This window comes from Lottia gigantea, assembly GCF_000327385.1.
Source record: "Lottia gigantea unplaced genomic scaffold LOTGIsca_142, whole genome shotgun sequence".
Classification (NCBI taxonomy): Eukaryota; Metazoa; Mollusca; class Gastropoda; family Lottiidae; genus Lottia; species Lottia gigantea.
The window spans coordinates 88586-100583 of NW_008707655.1; the positions used below are offsets into that span (position 1 = coordinate 88586).

General features: G+C 31.6%; 2 protein-coding genes across 2 annotated transcripts; both read left to right on the plus strand.

The window, feature by feature from the left end:
* Nucleotides 1-136: 136 nt before the first annotated feature.
* Nucleotides 137-683, plus strand: LOTGIDRAFT_139962 (hypothetical protein; the record flags this gene model as incomplete). The annotated part of the gene is made up of 2 exons (XM_009049971.1): nucleotides 137-342; nucleotides 590-683. The coding sequence occupies 2 exons, from the start codon at nucleotides 137-139 to the stop codon at nucleotides 681-683; spliced, it is 300 nt and encodes a 99-aa protein (XP_009048219.1).
* Nucleotides 684-3498: 2815 nt separating this feature from the next.
* LOTGIDRAFT_140035 (hypothetical protein) lies at nucleotides 3499-9215 on the plus strand (the record flags this gene model as incomplete). The annotated part of the gene is made up of 12 exons (XM_009049972.1): nucleotides 3499-3639; nucleotides 4083-4185; nucleotides 4550-4722; nucleotides 5171-5225; nucleotides 5352-5493; nucleotides 5744-5843; nucleotides 6307-6477; nucleotides 6907-7066; nucleotides 7503-7625; nucleotides 7974-8220; nucleotides 8652-8812; nucleotides 9061-9215. Coding segments are annotated over 12 exons (1731 nt in total), but the record flags the coding sequence as incomplete, so codon positions are not given.
* Between the last annotated feature and the right edge of the window lie 2783 nt (nucleotides 9216-11998).

Consider the following 11998-nt stretch of genomic DNA (forward strand, 5'->3'; position numbering starts at 1 on the left):
CCTAGTGCTTTTGAGTAACGATATTGGACAAGGATACTATGATAATGAATAATAAAAGCTTAAGTGCACAAGGTCTGTGCCTTAATCATGAATTTCTGATGTATTTCAGTTCTCTGTTCTAATGGCAGATGATGCCATGAACCGTAAAGATAAAGACAAAGATAAACCATTTTATGCTTTATCAGAATCCGATAAAGCTCCATCTAAGATTATCAATGAAGCTAGGAGTTCATTACGTACTATAGTCACTAGACGACCTTTCACCCCTAGAGATGACAAGAGAACACTTTTTCCTGCTTCCACTTCCAGGAACCCAGAATCCAGACCAGCCAGCGCTTTCAGGTAATGCCCTCACTGAAATATCTGCCCTAAATTAGATGAAGACATACAGGTTACAGAAAACTCTATGAAGGAGACTGAGATTCAGACTCAGACACAGAACTCATGTAGAAAGCTTGTTAGATTACAATGGAGACAAAAAATATCAGAATAAAAAAGAAAGAAAATTGTCTTGGGTCTTGAGACTAAGATTGTAAGCCTACATCATACATCATAATAAAGACAGATTTTTAATCTTTGTACATTTCAGTTTGAATTCTAAACATTTTGATGGTACTGAATCTCGTCCTGTTTCTGGTACAAGATTAACTCCCTTAGACTTTGTAAGTTTTGCCTTTAATTAGTTATTTTACCTTTATTTCCTGAATACATATCCTTCATCGTCATAATACATTGGTCTTTACGTTAAGATGCTTAGTCATGTATGTGTATTGGTTAAACTTATTGCTTCTTTTTCCCGTCCAACTTCTGTTGTTTATTGAATAATTCATGGCTAAATTATGATGTTGCTATCAAATTTGTTCAAGTTTTTCTAAACTTACAGGACGACATTTGTCTAATGGGCTAGTAAAGTGGCGTTTCTATTACTCATACAAAGCTACTAAACTTCTTCACAATCCCTTCCGTTGATTGCAAATTGAGTGTTCAATAAGTCTTTTTATTCAAATTTATTTTGCAGACGCCAAGATTGACCCAAGCAGAATTAGAGAACTGTTTACCACCACGTCCACCAGAGTCTGGTAGACCTCCATCACGTAAAGGTTCTAGAACTAGGATACATGTTGATACAGATAGAGATCAGTTACCTATAATACATCGTGGCAGGAGTGGTTCTATAGATACATCACGTAAGTAAATGAAAACAGTCATGGAAATTTTTGCATAATCAGCAAGTAGAGTACAGGCTGTCCACAGCTCTAAGATTCAAGGGGAAATCCTAAAGAGCCCTTAGTTAGCCCTCTAAATTTAGCAATTTATGATTTGCCAAATAGTGCTGGATATTCTGAAAGAATTATTTCCATTTACTTTTGGGATAAAAATCTGATTTCTACCATTTTCTTTGATAAATCGTCTCTTTTATAGCAAATCATGACACAACATTTTCACCAAGCCCTCCTGGTTCAGGAAGTCGAAAGAGTACCAGTGGACCAACTGGGAGAGAGAGGACCCCACCATTCATACCAGAAGAGAGAGGGGTGGGTGATGGTAGAGAGATGCCTGCTACTAGAATATCAACTTCCTTAGGTGTTCACAGTCCTCCCTCTAGGTAAGGAAACCCTTCTGAGACCAGTGTTTTCACAGAATTTAGGAATGCCTTGTAAACAATACTATTGACTCTCAAAATTTTTACTTCATAGATTAAATGCATGTGATTGGTACTTCAAGATTCTAATATCAACTAATGAAATTTTCTAGGAGCTAGTAAACATTCAGGGATTTTTTCTCCATGTATATCAGCAACACTTTAATGTATGCCGATACATCTCCTTTATTTTTTATCCAACCCAATGTATCAATAAGAAGGAAAGAATCAGGGGTTATCAATTCATTGGTGAATCATTGCAGCCCTAGTAATTACAGAAACAACAGATGTCAGACATTATCACAATGTCAAGAGAGAAAGACTGTAAATAGTAAGCTTATGGCTTCTGTTTACAGCCCTTATATCAAATGAAATCGCAGCATTTTAAACTTTTACAACTAAGTTAGTAATACCTTTACAATGTGAAAATGGTATGTGTTCCCAATACAAATACTATGGCCAGAAAATATCTTCAGAATCCAGGTCAATTTAGTGAATTGTTATGTTTTCTTCTAGTGCTGGTAAGAAAGAAGATAGTCGTGTCAGCAGTGCAGGTTCTAGAAAATCATCTAGTAGTAGAACAAGTAAGATTTGATTTTAACTTAAAAAGCATTAATTGTCTTTTGCTTTGAAACTAAAAAGTACTTACAATGGGAACTTCAAAAGGAAACCCACAATCCGAAATAACAGTTAACAGCAATACTATTGCTAGCAGCAAATGAACTTTTCTTATGAGGAAGTAAGCTGATATCAATTAAAAATGAGGTATTTGATATACACATCTGGGCACTATCAAAACATAAGAAACGGTCCACTTTATTTTTAAGGGTATAAAAGGTAAAGCATTTGAAGCTCGACTAGTATTTTGTGTATATGTTTACGAAGAATATTTATTACTTTCAGGTAGTGCCAGTAGAAAAGATTCAGAGGAAAATGATGATCTTTATTTTGAAAAATATTGTCAGCCTTTATTAGATGAAATGGCTGCACTTGGAAAAAGTGAGTTCACTCTTTCACCAATTTTCGTTTTGGCTAAGATTTGCTTACTACCATGAACATGGTTTGACTAGCAATTGATTGATTAGAAAAATTTGAAAAAAAAACTCTTCATGTGTTTTTTTTTGTGCTCAAATTAACAATTTTTCAAACATGTTTCAGTGATTATTTTTTATCCTCATTTAACCAATGGTAATAACTATATTATTTATTGTTCTGTTCATTTTCATAGTTTTATTCTTTTCTGTTTGAATTTGTTTAATTGTTTATATTTGTGGTTTGTGATTGAAAAATTTTAGATTTAATAATATAATTCTATATGAAATAATAAATTCAAATGAGTGATTGTATGATGAATTATAAGCTATTGAGCTCATCACTTTGGCTGTATCTACCAATAAAATTGTATAGCTTTTTTGTATTCTCATTTACTTCTTCAAAATTTAATCTTCAGACAACTGACCTATTTTCAGCCTGCATCCCTACTGAAGTGAGACAAGTAAGATTTATTTCGAGGCACGTTCGGAAGGTTTGTTTAAAGACTTAAGAGTCAAAAGATATGACCTGTGTTTAACTGTTTATCTGAAAAGCTCTCTATCATTAATGCCCCTAAGGACACTTCTACACAAACGCTTCGAACTTGTCTCGAAATGTAGACATGAGATTAAGTTTTACTTGTCTAACTTCAGTAGGGACGCAGGCTGAAAATAGGTTAGTTGTCTGAAGTTCGCATAGCTTGAAACTCTGTGTAACAACATGATTCATGTTCTGTTTTGATATTTCTAAATTTGATTAAAAAGGTTTTTGTTTTTTTGATTTTTTCAGAAACAGATTCTGAGAAATTATTACAGCTAGCTGAAGAACTGTATCAAACTCTAGAGAATGAAGGTTTACTTAATAAACATTATAAATATAGATCTATTATATTAAAAGCAATATTTAAATTATTAGATGTTGAAGAACCTAAAGTTTTACTCATGTTCTCAAGACTTATTTTAGGGGTAAGTGATTTAAAGGAGTACTACCTCTTAGAATAAACATAAAATTCTTAAACTTGGCCAGTTCGAATATAATATCAAAAATCATCAGTGGACTTACCTGGTGTCATAACTTTACAACAGAATCCCTTTTTAATCCAATAAATCCATAAATATAAGTAACTATGTCTTTTGCCCTCTCCATGGCCCTATATTTTGTTCTGCAGATGTGATTGATGGATGGGATACTGGCACATAAAATGTCACTTTTTAAGGGAGTTGCTTCAACCGGCTTTTGGGAAAGTGACATTTTATGTTTGATCTTAAATGTGCAGATATCCCATCAATATATCACATCTGAGATAAAGGTAGAGCTAGATTTGTTACACTAACTATTGAGAGCTGCAGAAAATGATATCGCTTTATAGAGAAACTAAGACAATGATATTATTGTATTTCTATTACAGTTTAGAGTAACCAGTAAGAATTTAATTAATGTATGTAAATTAGTATTTAAAGTGGCTAGAAGTGATAAAAATGATAATGAGTTCTTGGATGGCAGAATCACAGGTAATAAAGATGTTCTTTCAACACTAGTATCTAACAATTACTGGTCTCTTATCATCTTATATTGCACTCTGTATGGTGTTGCTAGTCTTTCAAAGCCAAAAAGAGAGGCGAAAGGTAGAATGTAGGTAGAACTCGCCCCTTCATGATAAGTGACATCATCAAACACTTTGTTTTAGTAGAATTGCAGGAACCACCGAAGTCTGATTGAAAATTAGAATGGTACAAATTGATACTATTAGTTTGCCTGATACACATAAAAAATGAAGAAAACCTCTTTACAATCTCTTTAATTGACTTGAAAGCAATATTTATACCTACCTACCTACTCAACATCTGATTTGGAAATGCTTAATTTTTTCTTCAGAACTGTTACTAGAGACCATAAAGACAGTAGACCATGAAAGTAATAGTGAAGCATTAGTATATTGTGTTGGCGCTATTAAGTTTTTAACTGGTAATAGTATTATAGTCAAACAGCTAGCTCGTAAAGAAGCTATTGAAATACTGACTAAATTACTACACAATATTAATAAAACTGTAAGTACCAGTACAATACTTATTGGTTGCTTTTCTACTAATTAGTTACATGTTCTGCTTGAATGAAAGTATATTATTATATTAGTTGACATATCAAGTCTTAGAGTGGCATCAGGTTTTCTGGAAAAGATGAGCATATCCTTCCTTCTTGTTGGCAATTTGGTGATAATGATATACTGTGGACACTAGTTTATTATTTAAATTTGTGCAGTTTAACAAATTTCAGGATAGTTAAAACATGTCATACAAGTCATAATTAGAGTTATGTCCCTTCCCATTTGAACACCTGTCAAATGTCATGTAATGGTATACAACACATGATAGATACGCATGGACTTAATTATCAGCAATTGGTAAGCGCATGAAGCACTTAATGACCGTTGTTTTACAAACACAGCAATTCTCCCTCTGTGATAATGGGTATAAAGATCTTTTTTTTATTTTGTAGAATCGTGAACAAGAAAAAGTAAATGAACAGTTTGGTCATATTCTTGTTCAGGTAAGTTTTTTTATGTACTCTCCCAAGGATTTTATAAGATTCAATAGAATCTGTTAAACTAGTTAAATTATGATATTTTATCTTCAATAAACTATTTTGTAACATGTTATTAAATTTATTTTTCAGTTAGTGGCAGCTATGAGAAATTTAGCTGATGTTGGTTCTAGTCGAGAACGCATGTTTAAATCTAAGTTTATTGAAGAGTTACTGCCCTTGATAGAAACCTATCCTGGTGATAGTGATTTGATTATGTATACATCCAGAGTGTTAAGGTAAGTGATTTTGATTTCCCATGATAAAACTGGCCCATGAAAGCACGGTTTCACTGAAATCATTCAGATTACAATTTGTTGAGATTTGCAATTTTGCAAATATTAGGGACAGAACATATTTTTTGCCAGATCTTGTTGCTTAAAATTGACAACCAGCCCGATCACAATGGAAAAGCGAATTTTTGAGAGCGTATGTCACTCAGCAGATTTTTACAGTTTATCATGTGATTTTTGTATTTTTTTCTTTCAGTAAAATAACAATGCATACAGATTGTGTAACAGTATTATGTGAACAAGCTAATTGTTTCAAGTCTTTCATTATGTTAATCAATAAACATATTCAAAAAGAGGTGAGTTCTGTTCTGTATACTACTGATTTTTACTATTTGCATATCTTTGGCCATTTTTTATATTGCCCACATTATATATTGGTGTCACCCATGTCTGTCCACAAATGCTCGCCTTAATTTTTGACAGATTTTGACTTTTTATTTGTTAATTAACCAAATGCTTTCTATTTTGTAATTTTTATCATGTGTTTTTATCATTTATAGACAATCATTTTTATTTGTAGAACTTAGTAGTGAGATTATGTTTTGTATTTGTTTTTATTTATAATGTTGTATTTGTTTTTGTTCACAGAGCTTGGTTTTTATTTGTTTTGTTTTTTTCAGTATCTAGCATTGAGACTATTTTTGTTATTGTTTTTATTTGTTTTGTTTTTCAGAACTTAGTATTGAGGTTATGTTTTGTATTTGTTTTTGTTCATAACCTGATGGAAAGATTATGATTTGTATTTGTTTTTATTTTCAGAACCTAGTGGTGAGATTATGTTTTGTATTAGGTAATATAACAGCTAAAAGAGATGAAGCTCGGTTAAGACTATACAAAGAAACAGAAGCCATGAACACATTCCTTACAGTATTAAAAACATATCATTCCAAATTTAAACAGGTAAGAACATTCAAAGTTGATTCCCAAAGCGTATGAATAACCAATGTTAAGTCTCTGTAAATGCAAAGAAAAAAGGATTGTAAAGGATGTGCTATATCTAAAAGAAGATATAGGAACACTTCAAGTTCTCTCTTTTGGAGCTGTTAATGAATCAATTGATGATCATAAGCTATGGAAAACCTAATAACACAGCAAGTCTGTATGCAAAAAAAAAATGTCTGACATACTTTACTAATGGAGCATAAGAAGCTCAACAGTCCTAGTTCCAAGAATATCTTAAAAAATTTATTGTATCTGTGGAATACACCAATCACCACCATACCACATTTATGACAACTTGATCCGATGATTTTTTTGGAGAAACGGACTCTGCTTTCTCATTTCTTGTCTTAAGGCTGTTTGAAAATTATTTCATTCCCTATATTTTTTCTGTAGCAACAGAATGGTTATAGTGATAAGAGACCAGAGACAGATAATGATAGTAAAAATAAACAGGGTGATTATGAAGATGTATTGATAAAAGTTATACGTGTGATAGCTAATTTATCTATTAATGAAACATTAGGACCAATGATAGCTAGTAATGGAGACTTGGTACAGATATTACTCTTACTATTAGGTATGTTTATGTATTATTCTGTAGTTATTGCCCTTGTCTTGTCATAATTTGTATAACTCAAATAATTTTTCATAAGACTTGATGTTGTATTTGAATGAAATATTCATTTTATTAGCCTCTTGAGCTGACTGCTATTTTTGCAATATGGCTGCCAATTTACTAAATGAAAATATCGGCCCAATTTCAAAGCTGAAACTAAAAGATTCTGATCAAATATTTTGTATCCATTTTTCCAAAGAATTTGAAGAAGCTATGTAAGCTAGTGTATATTGACAATTCAGTCAGAATACCATTATTCTTATTCAATATAAAGTTGAATGATGCCAAAATGTACACTATATCTAAGCTGTGAAATAGACCAATGCATTTTCTTTTTAATTCAAAAATGAATTTTTGATAATTGCCTGCCTAAATGATAAATGTAACTCTATTATAGAAGATTGTGATGTATCAACTAGTGAAGAATTAGTATTAAATACAATAGCTACTATTAATAACTTATCTTACTATACAACTAAATCTAATGCTGTTATATCTAAACAGATGGATATATCTCAAGGTAAGATAATTTCAGGGAACAAATAATTGAGCTTGCTTTATATTTTCGTTGAATTACTGCCAAAGTTGGTTATAGTGTACTAGTCATCTATTTGACACCATATTGACACCCTATTGAAGTCTTCCACTTATGCATACCTTGTATCAATGTGAAACTATATTTGTATGATTGGTAGTGCTCATTGATAAATTTGAGGATGTTAGCTTCAGTTTGGAAGTGTGGAATGATGATTTTCAGGATAAGATCAAAGCTGAAAATATTTTATTTACCTAGCCATGAAACCCATATAGTTACAATGATAAGCTCTTACCCATGGTTATTGAAATTTCTAATATTTAATATTTACAGCATTATTGAAGACAGTTCTATCTAATAATATGGAAGGTATGATAGAATGTGCTAGAGTGTTTGGTAATCTGACACGACAGAAACAAGTACGAGATTTCCTGTCTCAGAATAAAGTTGATGCTATAATGATGACATTACTAGACTCTGGTAGTTTAGAGGTGGTCTATATTGCTTGTGGTGTCCTCATGAACTTTATGACTGATGAGGACAAACGATTAACGTTGAAAAAGGAAGGTGCCATTTCAAAGTGAGTTAAATGTTTATGTAGTTGAAATAAGATCATTGGATGCTGTTGACACAAATTTCCAGTTTGATTAAAATCCAAATCCCCAAATTTTGTTTTTCTGCAAGTGGCTCCACTTGTCATCTATGATCTGACAAAATTGTTATACATCTCATGTTCTAGGTCATAATATATTCGACCATTCAAATGTTCAATAATAGATTTCCTTACAATACTTCTGGAAATGTGAAATATTCATTGTTTGATATATACTTGTATTGTCTATCCATTAAACAACAATGAATGCAGACCTGAACAAATATCAACATAAGCTGGATTCAGCTGGTATAAGCAGTTCACATTTAAGATGACAAAAATAGTTTAAAATCTTTGAATTGTCATCTTTTAATGAGATTTTTTAGTTTATTAAAAATGATTTGAAATTATTTTTCCAGGTTGATAGAAGTTTTAAGAGATTTTGGTCGTGAAGACTGGCAGTTAAGTAGTACTGTATGTAAAGTATTATGTAATTATAGTGCCAAAATAACCAGCTCCTCTGCTTGTTTTGGGGAGAAAGAATCTCAAGAACTATTAGAAATATTAGACGAGTATTTAGGTAAGTTATGACACTTATGTGAGTTAGATGCTTGCTTGTTAACCTGAAGATCTTGGGTTCAAAAATCCCATTGTGCTACAGGCTATGCATGTTAAATATCCCTCAACAGAAGTTGGAAATAAAAAAATATAGACTTATGCTGTTGTCCCTGATTGCACACCACAAGGCGTTGTCCCTCATTATTAGCCCAACCAGTGCAGAAAAGTAACAAACTCCATTTCAAATTTTCTTTACAGACCAAGAGGCAGCATTAGAAACCCAATTAAATGACAGTGTTGAAGATGAAGTAAGAGAATACATCAAAGAAACATGGGAAGTAGAATTTCGACCTGTAGCAGCAGAACTTTTAAAACGAATTGAAACAAACCAATCACAGTTTGAACCATTAGAACATCCCAGTTAAAACCAGTGTTAACACTAGTATTTTAGAACTCTTCATTTTCAGCACCTCACTTCTGCTACACTCTCACTGTCGACTGCAGTAATGCCAGATTATAATGCACAGTGTTGTGTTGCTAGCATGTCATTTATAAACATACATTCCAAGTGGAGAAACAAGAATTTACCAGTAGTCATTGGATGTGTCAGTGTGATGTGTTGCCAAACTTTCAAAAAAAATTATTGCTTAATTGTTAGCAGTGCAAGACTATCGACAGCTGAATTGCCAGATTAGATAATTGTTTTTGTTTTTATAGATACACAGGGTGATTTAGAAAGTGATTTTTTCATAACTCTTTCATAGACTATTAATCAGCATTATTATTTATAGCGTTGTCTGAATAATCGCATTCTAGAAGTGTTGCCAGATTTTCTTATTTTAGTTTTGTAATGTTATTGTATCCTGATAATTATTAACCAGTCCCAAATGACTATATTGTTTTTCAATGAAAAGAGAAGTGATATATATCCATCCATTTTCTTAACCTTTGCCTAAGAAAATGGCCAGAAAAAAATCTTTTCAAGGCTAATTTGCCTCTCTTTGAAGCCTGTTTGATGGTGAATTTGCTATAATTAATCTAAAGAAGCCAATGAAACAAATAGTCATGTCTTGTGTCACAATATCTGACAAATCGTTCATGAGCGTCCACAATTATTTATCACTTGTATTCCGTCCCTTATTTTCCTTGCCAATTAACAAATGACTTACATGTACATTTACATACATGTTGTAACTTTGCCGTCCATTATTTGATGTAATTATTATACTTAATTGTTAGTGCAGGTAGTGCAGACCACAAATATTTTAATATCTGCCATAGGATATTATCATCAGTCATAAATGCATCCGAGAATGCTAATAGTTGTCTGAACACTTTTTCTGTCTGTGTCCTTATGTTTTTCCAAAATTACAGACAAAAAGGTGTCAGCATTCATTCTGAAAAGTGTCAAGGATAGCTGACATCAATCTGTGAAAACATATTATATGGTTGACTTTCTAAGAATTTTCAATGGTTATAATGCATTCACATGTACACATGTGTATAAAATAGAAATCGTTGAAATCTTCAGTGGTCTGCACTCCCTGCTCTGTTTTATTCAAGTTGTACCTCTTTATTGTGTATTCTATTGAATGTACTAGTTTGCCGTCCAAAAGATGTTAACAGGGTGTATTTATATTATAAATATTAAAGATGTTAATTGGTTCCCTTGATTTAACTGCTCTGCTTGCAATACACAAAATAGCACAGGCATTTGTTTCTGTTTCTGAACCATATATGTTATAGTCTGAAGATGCTTACTCTTTCTGAAAGTAAAAAAACAAATGCCTGTGTAAATATGCAGCAAATGGTAAAATGATGGGTTTATTAGCAGAAGAGTTATTTGATAGTGCCCATTGTTTGTTGATTATATTTATATTTACAAGGGATGCATTCCGTAATTTCATTAAAGGGACAGATTCGCTTATCATACTTTAGTCTCAGAAACAGAATTTTTTTTTGCTAAGCTAATCAGTTTTAGAGTTCATAGCACACTGTCAAAATTTGCGCCTTTATTTCAATTGTGTTTTCAGAATTATCTGTGCTTGAAAATTAAAATGGCAACTCGTTTTTTCTTGAGACTTGTAAAAAGGTGAACCATGGCCTTTAAACTTACCATAGGATTTTACTATTGTTTACGTAATTGTTTTGATTGATCTTCGATTATATAATAATATATTGTTTCAAAAATATCAAATACAAGTATGTATCCCTAGAGTTAATATTAAGATATATTATAAGATATTAAATAATTATATGTATATTATGTGATATTAAATTATAATAATATAAATTATTAATGTATATATACAATTTATTATATATTGATAGACTTATCGTACCTTAGTCTCAGAAGCAGGAATTTTTTAGCCAAGCAAAACTGTAAAAGCGACTCTCAGTCGAAATTTGAGCCTTCAAATCCTTGTGTTTCCAGAATTATTCATGTTTGAAAATTATAATGAGGACTTTTCTTTTCTCGAGGTATATTTGAAGGGATTATGCCATTTTTGTGCAGTTCTAGTATTTCTGAAGACTATTTACAAATATTCATGAGCCAAATCAATCCTGAAAATGGTGAACCAAGGCCTTGTTTTTGAGTATTTTCACGCCACACAAAGTTAGGGCTGATATTTTTGTCATATTTTCCTTCATGCTCATATTGACTCCTGCTCATGCTATAGAGTACAATTTTTGAGAGATTCTTTTCATAATGGTAAGTGCATTTGCACCAATGAAAGGATAACAGCTCTCATTTTTGTGAAGATGGGACAATTTTTTCACAAATTTTTACTTCTGGACTAAGTGCAAAATACTATCCTTTATAGAGACTACAAGTTTTGATAGATTGTTGTCAGTCCGAAAATATTGAAGTATTTGACTTGAGGATATCATGAAATTATACAATATTTTTCGAATAATTTATTCAAAATTAAAACAAATATAAAAACACACTTTTTATACAAATAAAAATAAAGTACATATAATAAATTAAATTAAAATATCACAGAACATGATGTAATATATTATGGCTTTTAGATTTGATTTGAATAATATATCTGAATTGTTCGCATCATTGGGATTTTTCACCTGATCTGAATTTGTTTCACATATATATATTTCAATTGGTTTTTTTTTTCAATCTGAACTGTTTTTGCAATAAGAATTTTTCACTTGATCTGAATTGTTCAAATATACATGACATGTTTAC